The sequence below is a fragment of the Lipotes vexillifer genome, unplaced genomic scaffold (genome assembly GCF_000442215.2).
Source record: "Lipotes vexillifer unplaced genomic scaffold, Lipotes_vexillifer_v1.1 scaffold230, whole genome shotgun sequence".
Taxonomy (NCBI): domain Eukaryota; kingdom Metazoa; phylum Chordata; class Mammalia; order Artiodactyla; family Lipotidae; genus Lipotes; species Lipotes vexillifer.
Genome location: NW_006775143.1, coordinates 6,644,662 through 6,662,297, shown reverse-complemented (window position 1 = coordinate 6,662,297; position 17,636 = coordinate 6,644,662). Strand labels below are relative to the sequence as shown.

At 40.7% G+C, this 17,636-nt stretch overlaps 1 protein-coding gene across 1 annotated transcript in view; it reads right to left on the bottom strand.

Annotated features, from left to right (window-relative positions):
- The window catches only part of SUSD1 (sushi domain containing 1), a 135,065-nt gene that overhangs the window by 11,583 nt on the left and 105,846 nt on the right, over nt 1-17,636 (bottom strand). Inside the window, exon 15 of the mRNA XM_007449808.1 lies at nt 11,768-11,807. Coding sequence (XP_007449870.1) covers nt 11,768-11,807 — 40 coding nt within the window. The remainder of the gene's footprint in view (nt 1-11,767; nt 11,808-17,636) is intronic.

The following is a 17,636-nucleotide window of genomic DNA, read 5'->3' as shown; positions in this document are numbered from 1 at the left end:
TTCAGCAGGTTGCCGTGAAGATAAAATAAGAAAATTGATGTAAAAGCTCTTTGAAAGACATTCGTATGTTCTATTCAGAGGTGCATCACATGTCAACTCCAGGGAGATCCCTGGCTGTTAACTGAAGAAACACGCACATCTGAGTTGTACATTTGGGTCAAGTGACTAAGTCAGGGCATCATGTTCTAAACTAAAGACCTCATTTTAACTTGCAAACACTTACTTAGAACTTACTATGTGCCAGACACTGTTCTAAAACCTCTCCTAACCACCCACTGGGTACCATAATAATAGCACCAGGTATTATTACACTGGGTACTATTATTATTCCCATTTTATAGATGATGAATCCAGACATGGAGTGGTTAAGAAACTTGCCCAAGGTCACCCAGCTAGTAAATGACAGAGCCAGGATTCAAACTCAAGCTTCCTGGCTTCAGGGTTTTTGCTTTTGACCACAGCACCATGCTTTCCCAGTGCAGATCTGAATCCAGCTCTTTCTGCAGCAGAGTGGGTCATGTTCTCTCCCAGAAGTCAGGGGTGCTGGCCCAGATCTTTCCTCCACAGGCTGATGATTATGGGGCCTCGGGCTGTGGTTGCTCAAATTCCTCTTTGGAAGAACAAAAATCTGTACAATGGTGCCACCAGACATTGAGAAGATCTTGGGGGGCTGACTTTGCATGTACAGAATTAAAAATAAAAATACCACCAAGTCATGGAATAAGTTTAAGGGAGTACAATCAATTCCAAATTTTTCCAGATGATTTGTTGCAGTTGTCATTGTTGGAATATCAAATTACAGTCATCCCTCAGTATCCATGGGGGATTGGTGCCAGGGCCCCCCTTGGATACCAAAATCCTCAGATGCTCGAGTCCCTGATATAAAATGGTGTAGTATTTGCTTATAACCTACTGTATACTTTAAATCATCTCTAGATTATTTTTTTTGTTTGATTTTTTGGTTTTTTTGCGGTACGCAGGCCTCTCACTATCGTGGCCTCTCCCGTTGCGGAGCACAGGCTCCGGATGCGCAGGCTCAGCGGCCACGGCTCACGGGCCCAGCTGCTCCGCGGCATGTGGGATCTTCCCGGACCGGGGCACGAACCCGTGTCCCCTGCATCGGCGGGCGGACTCTCAACCACTGAGCCACCAGGGAAGCCCTAGATTATTTATAATACCTAATACAACATAAATGCTATGTATATAGCTGTAAATACAACATATTCAATAAATGCTAGGTAAATAGTTGCCAGTGTGCAGCAAATTCAAATTTTGCTTTTTGGAACTTTTTGGAATTATTTTTTCTGAATATTTTCAATCCACAGTTGGTTGAATCCATGAATGTGGAACCCGCAGATATGGAGGGCCAACTGTATTTCATTTGTCTGTACCCTCCTTTTACCGATACACCAGGCATATGCTTAGTGCTCCCCCTGGGTAATCCAACACTGCCACTGAAGAGCTGAAAACAGCAAAAGCAAACATCTGTTACCGTAAGGGGAGAGGGGCTTAAGAGGAAAAATAGCCCCTGGACTTGAGACCCTCAAAATATAGATGACTTATTTCCCTGGCAGTGAATGTAGCACATTTGAGAACAGTTCAAGCTACTTAACTTTTTCATCATCAATTCTGTGCTGTCTAATACAGTAGCCGCTAGCCACAATGTGGCTATCTAAATCTAAATTAATTTAAATTAAATTAGATTTAAAATTCAGTTTCTCAGTTTCTCAGTCATACTATTTTAAGTGCACATTTCACGTGCCCAGTAGCCACAAGTGGTGAGTGGCTACCATACTGGACAACACAGCTTTAAAATCTTTCTATCACTGCAGAGAGTTCTACTGATTGGCACTGCTCAGATCTCTACAACCAGGTTGAGAGCAGTTTGATTCTACTGGCGACTCTACAGGAGAGCTGGCACCAGCAAAAGCAGCCATGGAACATATCTCTTGCTAAAGAGCCTGGCAAATCATTACCTCAGAAAACGTTGTCAAGAGACTTTCTAGAGGGACTTCCCTGGTGGCTCAGTGGTTAAGAATCCACCTGCCAATGCAAGGGACACGGGTTCGATCCCTGGTCTGGGAAGATCCCACATGCCACGAAGCAACTAAGCCCGTGAGCCACAACTACTGAGCTTGTGTGCCACAACTACTGAAGCCCGTGCACCTAGAACCCATGGTCCGCAACAAGAGAAGCCACCGCAATGAGAAGCCTGCGCACTGCAACGAAGAGTAGCCCCCACTCGCCACAACTACAGAAAGCCCGTGTGTAGCAATGAAGACCCAACGCAACCAAAAATAAATAAAATTGATTCTTTAAAAAAAAAAGAGAGAGACTTTCTAGAAAAACATGGCATGTATTGTTTGGCTACTTTTGGTATTCAGAAGAAAAAAGCCTTGACATTTTTAAGAAGCCGTATTATAAAACGGGAGGAGGAGTTCTGGTTAAATTAGAAATTAATAAAGAAAAAAAATTAAAGGAGTGACTTGAATTACTAGATATTAAAACAGCACAGTATCAGCATAGGAATGAATACATTGGAACAAAACAGAAAGCCCAGAAACAACCCCAAGTATATAAAAGAATTTCAAAGCTTGAATCCTGGAGTCAGGTTGGCCAAGTCTATATTTGTACACCACCACTCCCCACTTGTGTGACTTTGGGCAAGTTATTCAGCCATTCTGTACCTCACTTTCCCCACAGAGGGATGATTTAATAACATGGGAATCATAACCATAATACCCACCTTATGAGGTTACTGTGATAAATAAATGCTACGACATGTTAGAACTGTGCCAGGTACACAGTAATTGGCAAATTTTAGCTATTATTAATTATTATTGTTGTTTTTTTGTTACTATTTCAAATCATTGGAGAAATGATACATTATTCATAACTAGAGTTGAGAAAATAGGCTAACCATTTAGAATAAAGTAATTTTGATCACTAGAGTTTATGCTCTATACCAACACAAAATCTAGATGGATTAAAGACTTAAACTGAAATTTTAAAGAACTGGAACAAAATGTAAGTGAATACTCATCTAACATTAAAGCAGGCAAGAATTTTCTAAGCATATTTATTAATGCAGGAACCTTAAAATAAGAGAATGAGAGATTTGACCACATTAAAAACCATACGCTTCTGTATACCAAAAACAACTATAAGTAAGCTTAAAGGGAAAACGGAAAACTGGGTAAAATAATGAGAATAATTAATAAGCAAGGAGTTAACGTATAGAGTGTTACAAATGAATAAGGAAAGAGGCAAGTACCTCAATAGCAAGATAAACAAATTCTATCAAAAGGTAAATCATGTATGAAACATGATTACAGATGATTGATAAATCTTTGATCAACTGTTCTCTCTTACAAGTAAAAATGCAAATTAAAACACTGAGAAGCCATTTTTGTGTACTAAATTCCCTAGGGTTTTTTTGGTTTTGTTTTTGTTTTTAAGAGAAACCACAGTATTGGAGATGGTGGAAAGAATCTGGTGCTTTCCTCCACTGTTCGTTTCATGTAGTCTACCCAGTATTCCTCCCAACGTTGATCATCTACATCATCTCTATATTTTGTCCTGTACAGTTTCATCCTCTACAGATTTTTTTTTCCTCTATAGATTTTGAGTCATTGATTTATGATGATGGTGAGCTGAAGATGACTGTGGACACTGACCCACGTTCTGTACCTGCCTGGATTTGACATCAACTCATTAATAAGCAACACTTGCGTAGTCATCCCGCCATTTCTAAGCTCACACCCAGCCCTCATTTCCCCACACTGTCCACCGGGCATTGTTAAGTGTTGGCTGAAGTCAAAATCCATTGTGCTTGCCACAGTTCCCTGACCATTTAGTGACTCTGTGCCAGAAGAAAGAAGAGCAGTTTCATCCAATCTGCTCACAGTCCCATGCTGACTGCTGGGAACTACGGCTTCTTCTCCCAGGTGGACACAGAGCCATCTCTTAAAGACCGTGCCTGGCCTTGACTTCAAGTTATCATCATGTACACTTTGCAAAATCTACCTCCCTTTCACAAAGTTCCATGCCCTTTGCTCATCCTCTGTCTTCCCACTTTTCACTTCTTCGTCAAGATTCCGCAAAGATCACTTGCAGTGGTTTATCCATCTCATTTGCAAATTGTGTGCGCCTACTAGAATTTAGTGCTTCATCCATGGCAGAAGACTTTAATGTATGGAGAGCAGTTAGTTCTTTTCTAGTTTTCAAATATCAAAGAGGACATCTTTCACCCTTAGCAGGAAGCCCAACTATTCCTTACTCTCGAGGTATGTACTGGGAAATCATCTTTATTCATTCTGTATAACATGACTTGGGTTGTAGCTCCAGGCACAATTCTTGCTGGTAGAACAGTTCCTGGTTATATGTCTTTTTTTCTACATTATATATGTACTCTGTGAACATGAGTCAATCCAATCATGGTGTAACCACATGCTTCTTCAGGGACTTCCCACATTAATTCCTTACTGAGAAAATGTATAAGTGGCCAATGTGAATTACATTTTTCAGAGTTTTGTCATCCTCTGGTTACCTTCCCTTCCATGGTCTCATGCCATGAAACCATACTTATTTTTCTTCTCAATCACTTGTAGAATATTCTTTTAGAAACCCAAGTGAGTGAACCATGTGTTATATCCCAGATTCTCAGTGATTCATTCTTAAAGCGAGTAAATCCATGAGGCTTAAACTCCACCAGTCTCTGTAGGGTGGCTCCCCGAAGAGGTATAGTACTCAGGAGGAGTGACAGGGATTCCCTGGGCTTATCTTGAACCTTTTCACTAATGGAAATATCACAGATGTTGAAGAGCCAGTTAGAAAGGCCCTATTCCTACGCTCAGACTTCGTGACAGCTTGAGGACTTCCTATGGCTGTGGACATTTTTTCATGAATTTACACCAGCAGGGTCATTTCCTGAAAGCAACAATTCTGTTCCCCAAAAGGCACAAATAATTAGCACTGTGACTTCTATTTAGTGTGTTAAATTTCTCTCTGCTATTCTAGGGTTCCCTTGCTTGAATCCCCTGTGGAGTAGGAGATGGCAAAGAAGATCAAAGTAGAAAACTAATTTAGAGATAAGTAGAGCCTGATGAGTCAACAACATTATTGAATTCATTCTCTACTGCAGCTTAACAAATTACCATAAACTTAGCAGTAGCAGCCATTTATTAGCTCATAGTTCCATGGGTCAGAAGTTCAGGCACACTGTGACTGGGTCCTCAGCTCAGGGTCTTACAAGGCTGAAATAAAGATGTTGAGAGGGCTGCATTTCCCTCTGGAGGCTGCGGGGAAGAATCTGCTTCCAAGCTCATGCAGGTTGTGGGCTAAATTCAGTTCCTTGCAGTTGTAGGACTGAGGTCCCCATATTCTTACTGGCCGTCAGCCAGGGGCCGCTCAGCTCCTACAGGCTGCCCGCATCCCTGCCACGTGGTCCCCTCCGTCTTCAAAGCCAGCAGGAGAAACCCTTATGTCAAATCCATCTCTCCCTTGGAATCTCCAATTTCCCCTGTCTTTGACTTCTAGACACAGATTTAAAGGGCTAATGTGAATAGGTCAGGTCCATCCAGATAATCTCCCTTTTGGGGACTTTAACTACATCTTCAAATCCTTTCACAGCAAAAACTAGAATGGCCTTTGAATGAATAATTGAGAGAAAGTGGGTGTACCCCAAGGACCAGGAATTTGTGAGGCCATATTAGAATTCTTCCTACCACTATTATGAAGGTTTAAAATGAGTGTGATTTCCTAACATCATATACAAAAATAAACTCAAAATGGATTAAAGACCTAAATGTAAGGCCAGACACTATAAAACTCTTAGAGGAAAACACAGAAAGAACACTCTTTGAATAAATCACAGCAAGATCCTTTTTGACCCACCTCCTAGAGAAATGGAAATAAAAACAAAAATAAACAAATGGGACCTAATGAAACTTAAAGGCTTTTGCACAGCAAAGGAAACCATAAACAAGACGAAAAGACAACCCTCTGAATGGCAGAAAATATTTGTAAACGAAGCAACTGACAAAGGATTAATCTCCAAAATATACAAGCAGCTCATGCAGCTCAATATCAAAAAAACAAACAACCCAATCCAAAAATTGGCAGAAGACCTAAATAGACATTTCTCTAAAGAAGATATACAGATTGCCAACAATCACATGAAAGGATGCTCAACATCACTAATCATTACAGAAATGCAAATCAAAACTACAATGAGGTATCACCTCACACCAGTCAGAATGGCCATCATCAAAAAATCTACAAACAAGGCTTCCCTGGTGGCGCAGTGGTTGAGAGTCCGCCTGCTGATGCAGGGGACACGGGTTCGTGCCCCAGTCCGGGAAGATCCCACATGCCGCAGAGCAGCTAGGTCCGTGAGCCATGGCCACTGAGCCTGTGCGTCTAGAGCCTGTGCTCCACAATGGGAGAGGCCGCAGCAGTGAGAGGCCCGTGTACTGCTAAAAAAAAAAAAAAAAAAAAAATCTACAAACAATAAATGCTGGAGAGGGTGTGGAGAAAAGGGAACCCTCTTGCACTGTTGGTGGGAATGTAAATTGATACAGCCACTATGGAGAACAGTATGGAGGTTCCTTAAAAAACTAAAAATAGAACTACCATATGACCCAGCAATCCCACTACTGGGCATATACCCTGAGAAAACCATAATTCAAAAAGAGTCATGTACCACAATGTTCATTACAGGTCTGTTTACAATAGCCAGGAAGGACATAGAAGCAACCTAAGTGTCCATCAACAGATGAATGGATAAAGAAGATGTGGCACATATACACAATGGAATATTACTCAGCCATAAAAAGAAATGAAATTGAGTTATTTGTAGTGAGGTGGATGGACCTAGAGTCTGTCATACAGAGTGAAGTAAGTCAGAAAGAGAAAAACAAATACCGTATGCTAACACATATATATGGAATCTAAAAAAAAAAAAAAGGTTCTGAAGAACCTAGGTGCAGGACAGAAATAAAGATGCAGACATAGAGAATGGACTTGAGGACATGGGGAGGGGGAAGGGTAAGCTGGGACGAAGTGAGAGAGTAGCATTGACATATATACACTACCAAATGTAAAATAGATAGCTAGTGGGAAACAGCTGCATCACACAGGGAGATCAGCTCAGTGCTTTGTGACCACCTAGAGGGGTGGGATAAGGAGGGTAGGAGGGAGACGCAAGAGGGAGGGGATATGGGGATATATGTACACATATAGCTGATTCACTTTGTTATATAGCAGAAACTAACACAACATTGTAAAGCAATTAAACTCCAATAAAGATGTTTAAAAAAATAAAATGAAATGAGTGTGAGTGTATATGTGTATACATGCATGCACATAGCATATTCATAGATAATGTACACACTAAGCTTATACCCTGACGTTAATCTTCTCTGGCTTATTTGATAAGTATTGTACCCACTATGCTTCTTTTCTCACCAGACTGTACTGTTGGTTCCCCAGTAATCATTCAACTCAATTCAATAAATTCTGACTGAGCACCTACTGTGTGCCAGGCACTGCTCCAGCCCTTCAAATGCTCTCTCTCAAGCGTATGAAATCTAGTAAGAAAAAACAAGTATACCAGTGACTCAAAAGTATGGCAGAATGGCTAAAGAGAGGGAGGGAGAGAGATCCTGCCCTGTTGAGGAAATTTTAAAAAGTGTCAAGGAGGAGATGGCATTTGATTTCAATCTTGAAGAACAGGAGGGGTTGTAATAAACAGAAATTACAGGAAGGTTATAGGGCAATCCAGGTGGAAGTAAGTACATAATCGTATGAGCAAGACATTAAGGAGAGAAAGCAAGGGCCATATCCAGAGAAGAGCTGCCACATCGGTTTGAATGGAGAAGAATGAGAGATGCAATCAGGAGGGTACATTGGTGTCCAACTGAGGCCTTGGAAAGCAGAAAAAGAAATACTGGAGAACTGTGGAGGGAACATGTCAGGGGGTAGTGTAGGCTTGAGTGAAGAGGGAAGCCTGAACACTGTGATGGGAGATGAGAAAGAGGCTTGGCCAGTCATCCAAAGGCCTCTGCTCAGGGAGTGAACACAGAAATGACAATCAGAGAGGTCTGCCCAAGTGCAAAATGTGGGCTAAATGGGAAAGAGGAGTAGTCACTAATGACTCAGAGCTTTCATGCCCATGACTAAAGGATGTTCCCTGATTACAGTTTATCATCATCTCACATATATCAAATGACCTTGCTCTGTGACTCAAGAAAGCACAGAATCATAGTACTTTGTGGGCTGGAAGGGATCGCAGAGATCTTGGAGGAAGGCAACAGAGAACCAGCCAAGTTAAATATAATTTCCAAGACACTCAGCTGATTAGTAGCAGGACTCGGGCAAAGAAGCCCAGGCCTCTGCACTTCCCATCAAACCGACTGCTGGCTCCCTGAGAGTCATCACAAAGCTCTTTTAGGGGCAATGTGCAAAAGGTAAATAGCATAATTCATCAGAGAGCAAAGGCAAGAGTGGGGCTGTTGCTTGGCATGAGTGAAACTGAAACAATTTGAGGACTTATTTGGATTCTAGTTCTCTCCAAATTACTTTCTGAAATGGCAGGCTCCAAAATTTTTGCAAAAGGACACTGCCAGGTGAGCGCACAACCCATTTTGTATGTAGACGTATATCTGCTAGAGCTGCCTTCAAAATTTCAACATAACTGGGTTTTCTATTATCTCAGCTCTTTCCAGTAGCTTGAATTCAAAGGTTCAGTCTCTTTCAACATGAGGGGGAAAAAGTGCTGCCAAAAGCCACTTAGCTATTTCCAAAGCAAAATCCTTCCTGTTAACTTAATCACAGTAGAATGACTGTAGCCAGCTCTTTGGCCATTTCTTCTACCCAGTTTGAGTTTGCTAATCACACTGAACAGCTGCTGAAAGCAGTGGATTCTGGAAGCTATTGTATCTGTGCCTGTCCATGATGCTTGCACATCTCCATTCTTCTGGTAAAAGCACCTCTTTTCCTGTAGGAACTCCAGCCCGCCCTTAAAGCTTCAGGGAATGGATTGGCAGAAAGATTTCCAGATGTCGGAATGCATGATTGTTTTTTGTGGCCATCATTCAATTCTAAGAAAGGGGGCTTAGTCTATCTGCACGCAGAAATGTAAGAGCGCACATCTTTGTTAAGAGAGGCCCTCACTCATGGACATATATATACTACCAAACGTAAAATAGATAGCTAGTGGGAAGCAGCCGCATAGCACAGGGAGATCAGCTTGGTGCTTTGTGACCACCTAGAGGGCTGGGATAGGGAGGGTGGGAGGGAGACGCAAGAGGGGGGAGATATGGGGATATATGTATATGTATAGCTGATTCACTTTGTTATAAAGCAGAAACTAACACACCATTGTAAAGCAATTATACTCCAATAAAGATGTTAAATATATAGAGAGAGAAAATGCAAAAAAAAAAAAAGAGGCCCTCACTTATGATGCTAAGTGAAATAAGTCAGACAGAGAAAGACAAATACGGAATGATCTCACTTATACATGGAATCTAAAAAAGCTGAATTCATAGAAATAGAGAATAGAACGGTGGTTGCCAGGGGCTGGGGGTGGGGGAAACGGAGATGATGGTCAAAGGGTACAAACTTCCAGTTGTAAGATAATTAAGTCCTGGGACATATTCTAATGTACAGCATGTTGACTGTAGTTAACAGTACTGTATTGCACACTTGAAAGATATTAGGAGAGTAGATCTTAAATATTCACACATACATATACACAAATTATATATATAAATATATACATATACCTATATACATGGATTACGTATATATATGGTGATTATGTGAGGTAATGGAGGTATTAACTAACCTTACTGCGGTAATCATTTTGCAACAAGTACATGAATCAAATCATCACATTGTACACCTTAAACTCACACAACGTTATATGTAAATTATTTTCTCAAGAAAATTGAAAAAAGAGAGAGAGGCCCTTGCTGCCTGGCAATCTGCAATCCAAGATGGCTGACAGTCAGGTAATGTGCCTTGCCCAGTTGAAAATCCATGCCCCCTACCCTTGTTGAAGTTGGTGTGAGTAGAGATAAAGACATGGGAAATGAGATTAGGGGATAAGCTGAAAACGAAGGAAGCTTATTTCTCCAGGTTCCTCCCAAACATTTCCTGCTAGGTACCCTCAACAGACAGGGTAACAAATCCCCCAATTGTAAGGCACCATCCACTGGAACCCTCCTGGAAGCACCCCAGCCTATTGTTTTATGATGCTCTGAGGTGAGGGACAGGATGTAAGGAGTTAAACCGATACTCTGGGCTAAGAGCAGAATTCCTCAGGCTGTTGCTAGGATTCATGAACCACAAGGAAAAGTTCCAGACTCAAAAGGTCATAAACTTGACAAGATTTCTGGTATTAGCTACAAACTAATGGAATTCTTATGAATCAAATCCAGTGGCTGGCTGCCTGCTGGTTTAGAGAAATGTACTGCCAGGGAAACCCCAGCCTGGCAAACAAGGACCTGTGATTGCTCAATCTCTAAGGCAACTCCACCACCCAGATAACTGCCCCATGAAGCAGAAGGTTTAAGTTGTAGGCACTCAGTGGGGCTCCTTCTCTCTGCATCTCTTAGGGAAGGCTCTGGAGGAAAGGGACAAGGCTGGTCTCCCATCAGGCAGAGCCCGAGGCAGCCAAACTAACTGACCAAGTGACCCATTCTGCTGCCAGGGCAGGAGATGCTTGCTTTTCCTGTCCAGCAGGATGTGGTCTTGTTATGGGCCCCCTGGCCACTGCACGGTTCTTTATCTTTTCTTCCTTTCTAAATGAACGTACTTATTGTGATTATCCACCTTTCCCTTTCATATTATATACTGTGGTTTGCGAATGGTTAAGTTTGCCATTAATCATAGATTGCTAACAGATCATGAGAAGCGCATCTAGATTAATTAGATCAAGAGGGACAGATCAGCCCCAGGAACCCTGGTCTTGGAGCTGGATTCAGTAAGAGACCCACCTTTGAGCTGTCTTCTACTTGGGTTCTATATGTGGTTGTATGGAGGATAATTTCACTTTCTTAATGGAGGGTGTTTTTCTAAATAGTGTATGTGTATGTATGTGCACTTGCTAAGTAGCCAAATGGTTGAAAGTAGTGGACTGCTTGTGGCTCTTTGTTTTGGTCTGCCAACATGGTTTTCTGTGCCTCTTCCTGATGGGGATCATGTCCCCCTCTCAATGCAACCCTGGTGAGGTTGCTGATCACATTGATCTGCCCGCAACCAGCCATACCAGTAAGCCCCAAACCCAAGGTAGGCTAATCATACTACCCTATCTCCTCTTAATAGTGATTCATCCAAAGGCTAGTCACTTAGCTAGGAGAAGAGACTCCCTGAATTGAAAAACTGTCTGTTCCCACTGAAGTGGCTAAGCTGGGGCAGCTGGTTCCCTCCCCCACCACCACTACCACAAAGCTTATAGTAGAAGAAAATGAGGCCAACTCACACTTAGAGAGGAGATACAGACAGATAGAAAGGGACAGTCCTACTTATGGTGTTGAGTCCCAAGTCCCAGTTTCTGGAGGCCTGGTGATGCCACTCTGGTTCTAATTCCATAAGTTCCCACCCCTCATCCTTTTCAGCTATGTTTTTTTGTAGGCTAGTCTGAGATGTGTTTTTGTCACCTGTGACAATTTAAAAAGAAATCTCATTAACATACACTTGATGCTGCAGAGTGGACAGAGGAGAAATAAGGAGAACAGTCTTAGGCAGAAAATGGTTTTACCTTTTACCTGAGCCCAAACTGCACAGGAGCTTCTTCTCACCTATAAAGGAAAACACAGCAACACATATAATTGGGTGATGTGATGTCAGTTTAAATAACACACTTTGGCCCTCCAAGTTGCAGGGTTTTATCTCTTATTTTGGACCACACGATCTTTAAAATCTCTTCTAGCTCTAACATCTTACAGTTTAGCCCTATGATCACCAAGTGTTCAAAAGGACTGGCGTGGGCAGCAGAGACAGAGATGACCTTAGGAATGGATGACCCTAAAGCTTTCCAATGGATCTCAGGGAGCACATGCTACGAGGAAAGAGCAGGGATGGTGGTTAGTTCCATTCCCCTTGCCAGCTCTCAGCAACTGGCGCTGACTGCCTGGAGAACTACAGTATGTTGAAAAGGATTCTGGGGTCACATCCAGGTTCAGCAAGAAGTATAATGCATGTTATGTGCAAGGCTATGAGACGGCCTGGTATATACGAATACTTCACTTCTCTAGATGATATGTACCAGGCAAACTCAGTTACCCAAAACACAGCCAAGAACCGGGAAGAAAGCTAAAGGAACACGTATGAAAGCTCATCCATGGCAGAAGCAGCCCACAAACTCATTGGAATGAAATACCTCCTCTTTTTCTCCCCTGCTGATATTATAGGCATATTTGTCTGTTAGGAATGCTAGGATTACCGGTGATTTATGATAAAAGTCAGCAAAAAATTCCCCAGAGGAAACCAAATAGTAGAGGTTAGAGAAAGATCCCTTCAACTTCATTAAGTAATTCTCTTTCAAGTGACAACCTTAGTCATTCTGGGTTTATTTTATTAAAAATTGAAAAACTATATTTACACTGATAAATTCTGGGAAAAGCTTAAAATGGCCACAAGGTTTTGAATGTGACTAAATTTTGCCTTGATGCTTAGTGCATCAAGTGCATTTAATAAAAGATAACATGCAATTCCTATACACTAATGATAAAAATCTGAAGGAGAAATTAAGGAAACACTCCCATTTACCACTGCAACAAAAAGAATAAAATACCTAGGAATAAACCTCTCTAAGGAGACAAAAGACCTGTATGCAGAAAATTATAAGACACTGATGAAAGAAATTAAAGATGATACAAACAGATAGAGAGATATACCATGTTCTTGGATTGGAAGAATCAACATTGTGAAAATGACTATACTACCCAAAGCAATCTACAGATTCAATGCAATCCCTATCAGACTACCAATGGCATTTTTCACAGAACTAGAACAAAAAATTTCACAATTTGTATGGAAACACAAAAAAACCCCAAATAGCAAAGCAATCTTGAGAACAAAAAATGGAGCTGGAGGAATCAGGCTGCCTGACTTCAGACTATACTACAAAGCTACAGTAATCAAGACAGTATGGTACTGGCACAAAAACAGAAAGATAGATCAATGGAATAGGATAGAAAGCCCAGAGATAAACCCATGCACATATGGTCACCTTATCTTTGATAAAGGTGGCAGGAATATACAGTGGAGAAAGGACAGCCTCTTCAATAAGTGGTGCTGGGAAAATTGGACAGGTACATGTAAAAGTATGAGATTAGATCACTCCCTAACACCATACACAAAAATAAGCTCAAAATGGATTAAAGACCTAAATGTAAGGCCAGAAACTATCAAACTCTTAGAGGAAAACATAGGCAGAACACTCTATGACATAAATCACAGCAAGATTCTTTTTGACCCACCTCCTAGAGAAATGGAAATAAAAACAAAAATAAACAAATGGGACCTAATGAAACTTAAAAGCTTTTGCACAGCAAAGGAAACTATAAACAAGAGGAAAAGACAACCCTCAGAATGGGAGAAAATATTTGCAAATGAAGTAACTGACAAAGGATTAATCTCCAAAATATACAAGCACTTCCTACAGCTCGATACCAAAAAAAACAAACAACCCAACGCAAAAATGGGCAGAAGACCTAAATAGACATTTCTCCAAAGAAGATATACAGATTGCCAACAAACACATGAAAGGATGCTCAACATCACTAATCATTAGAGAAATGCAAATTAAAACTACAATGAGGTATCACCTCACACCGGTCAGAATGGCCATCATCAAAAAATCTACAAACAATAAATGCTGGAGAGGATGTGGAGAAAAGGGAACCCTCTTGCACTGTTGGTGGGAATGTAAATTGATACAGCCACTATAGAGAACAGTATGGAGGTTCCTTAAAAAACTAAAAATAGGGCTTCCCTGGTGGCGCAGTGGTTGAGAGTCTGCCTGCCAATGCAGGGGACATGGGTTTGTGCCCCGGTCTGGGAAGATCCCACATGCTGCGGAGTGGCTGGGCCTGTGAGCCATGGCCGCTGGGCCTGCGTGTCCGGAGCCTGTGCTGCACAACGGGAGAGGCCACAGCAGTGAGAGGCCCGTGTAGCACTAAAAAAAAAGAAAACTAAAAACAGAACTACCATATGACCCAGCAATCCCACTACTGGGCATATACCCTGAAAATACCATAATTCAAAAAGAGTCATGTACCACAATGTTCACTGCAGCTCTATTTACAATAGCCAGGACATGGAAGCAACCTAAGTGTCCATCGACAGATGAATGGATAAAGAAGATGTGGCACATATATACAATGGAATATTACTCAGCCATAAAAAGCAACGAAATTGAGTTATTTGTAGTGAGGTGGATGGAGCTGTCATACAGAGTGAAGTAAGTCAGAAAGAGAAAAACAAATACCGTATGCTAACACTTATATATGGAATCTAAAAAAAAAAAAAAAAAGGTTCTGAAGAACCTAGGTGCAGGACATGAAAAAAGACGCAGACATAGAGAATGGACTTGAGGACATGGGGAGGGGGAAGGGTAAACTGGGACAAAGTGAGAGCGTGGCATGGACATATATACACTACCAAATGTAAAACAGAGCTAGTGGGAAGCAGCCACATAGCACAGGGACATGAGCTCGGTGCTTTGTGACCACCTAGAGGGGTGGAATAGGGAGGGTGGGAGGGATACGCAAGAAGGAGGAGATATGGGGATATATGTATATGTATAACTGATTCACTTTGTTATAAACCAGAAACTAACACACCATTGTAAAGCAATTATACTCCAATAAAGATGTTAATTAAATAATTAATTGATTAAAATAAAAGATAATATGCAAGAGTAAACAGTGAAGGGTATAGTTCAAGTCACTGAGGAAGAAAAAGGACCTCAAACAGCAAGATAGTTACTAGGGAACTGAGTGTATTAAAAGAGAGAAATTGAAATGGCAAGATGAAGAAGGGAGTTCATTAAAATGGAGTGCCTTGATCAGATGTGCATTTTATGAAATACATGATGGCAGTAGTATGGAGCAAGGAGATAGGTAGAATAAGAGACAAGAAAATGAGTTAGAAAATTGATGTTCAGACAAGAGATGTCAAAAGCTAAACAGTGTTAATGAAAGAGAGGAAAGGATGATCTTAAATGGCATTAATGTGATAGAATTGACACAATTTAATGATGGACTCACAAGAAGATAAGAAAAAAGGGAGGAGACAAGAATTATTCCTAGATTTCTGTCTTGACAACTTGGAACATGGTAATGATGTTTATTGGGACAGATATACAGAAGGAAAAACAAAAAGAACTGGAAAACTCACACTTCCTGATTTACAAAGCTACAGTAATCAAAACGGTGTGGTACTAAGAACCTAGTATATAGCACAGGGAACTCTACTCAATACTCTGTAATGACCTATATGGGAAAGGAACCTAAAAAGGAGTGCATATATGTATATGTGTAACTGACTCACTTTGCTGTACAGCAGAAACTAACACAACATTGTAAATTCACTGTACTCCAATAAAAATTAATAATAATTTTAAAAAGTGTGGTACTGGCCTAAAGACAGACATACAAACCAATGGAATAGTATAGAGAGCCCAGAAATAAACTCTTGCATATATATCAAATGACTTTTTTTTTGGCTGTGCCTCGTAGCACGCAGGATCTTAGTTCCCCGACCAGGGATCGAACCCATGCCCCCTGCAGTGGAAGCGTGGAGTCCTAATTACTGGACTGCCAGGGAATTCCCTCAAATGACTTTTGACAAGAGTACCTAGACCATTCAATGGGCAAAGGAAATCTTCAAAAAATGGTGCTGGGAAAACTGGATAACCACATGCAAAAGAATGAAGCAGGACCATTACCTAACACCATATAAAAAAATTAACTAAAAATGGATCAAGCCTAAATATAAGACTTAAAACTCTTAGAAGAAAACACAAAGGAAAAGCTTCGGGAAATTACATTTGGCAATGATTTCTTAGATATGACACCAAAAGCATAGGCGACAAAAGAAAAAATAGGCAAATTGGATTTCATCAAAATTAAGAACTTTTGTGCATCAAAGGACACTATCAACAGAGTAAAAAGGTAACTCACATAATGGGAAAAAATATTTGTAAATCACATATCCAGAATATATAGCAAGCTCCTAAAACTCAACAACAAAGAAATAAATCACTTCAAAGATGGGCAAAGGACTTGAATAACCATTTCTCCAAAGAAGATATACAAATTGTCAAAAGTACCTGAAAACATGCTCAACATCATAAATCATTATGGAAATGCAAACCAAAACCACTATGTGAAGCCACCTCACATCCATTAGGAAAGCCATCATTAAAACAGAAAACAGCAAGTGTTGGGGAGGATGTGGAGAAAATGGAACGCTTGTGCACTGTCGGTGGGAGTGTAAAATGGTGCAGTGGTTATGGAAAACTGTATGGGGATCTTCAAAAATAATTTAAAAAATAAAATTACCGAACGATCCAACAATTCCACTTGAGGGTGTATACCCAAAAGAAGTGAAAGCAGAGACGCAAAGAGATATTTGAACACCCATGGTCACAGGAGAATTATTTGCAATTGCTAAAAGATGGAAGCAACCCAAGTGTCCATCTACAGATCATGGATAAACAAAATGTTTACCCATACATACAATGGAATATTATTCAGCCTTAAAAAGAAAGGAAATTCTGAAACATGCTACAGCATGAGTGACCCTTGAAGACATTATGCTAAATGAAATAAGACAATCACAAAAAGATAAATACTGTATGATTCTACTTACACAAGGTAACTAGTCAAATTCATAGAGACAGAAAGTAAAAGGGTAGTTGCCAGGAGTTGGGGAAGAAGAGGAGGAATGGGGAGTTGTTTAATGGGTACAGAGTTTCAGTCTTGCAAGATGAAAAGTTCTGAAGATTGGTTTCTCAACAGTGTAAGTGTACTCGACACTACCAAATTGTTAGTTTAAAAAATTGTTAAGGGCTTCCCTGGTGGCGCAGTGGTTGAGAGTCTGCCTGCCAATGCAGGGGACACGGGTTTGAGCCCTGGTCTGGGAGGATCCCACATGCCGCGGAGCAACTGGGCCCGTGAGCCACAACTGATGAGCCTGTGCGTCAGGAGCTTGTGCTCCACAACAAGAGAGGCCGAGATAGTGAGAGGCCCGCGCGCCGTGATGAAGAGTGGCCCCTGCTCGCCGCAGCTAGAGAAAGCCCTCGCACAGAAACGAAGACCCAACACAGCCAAAAATTAATTAATTAATTAATTAATTTTAAAAAAAATTGTTAAGATGGTAAATTTTATGTGTATTTTACCACAATTAAAAATAAATATTAAAAATAATCACTGCTAAATGAGTATTTGATGGTGATTGTTGCATTACCACCATCTTGTAAATATATTAAAAACCATTAAATTGTACACTTTAGAATTATATGAATCGCATCTCAGTAAAGCTGTTTTAAAAAGAAAAATAAATAAATAAATCACTACTGATTTTAATATGACTGCAACACTAATATATTTGAAACCCAC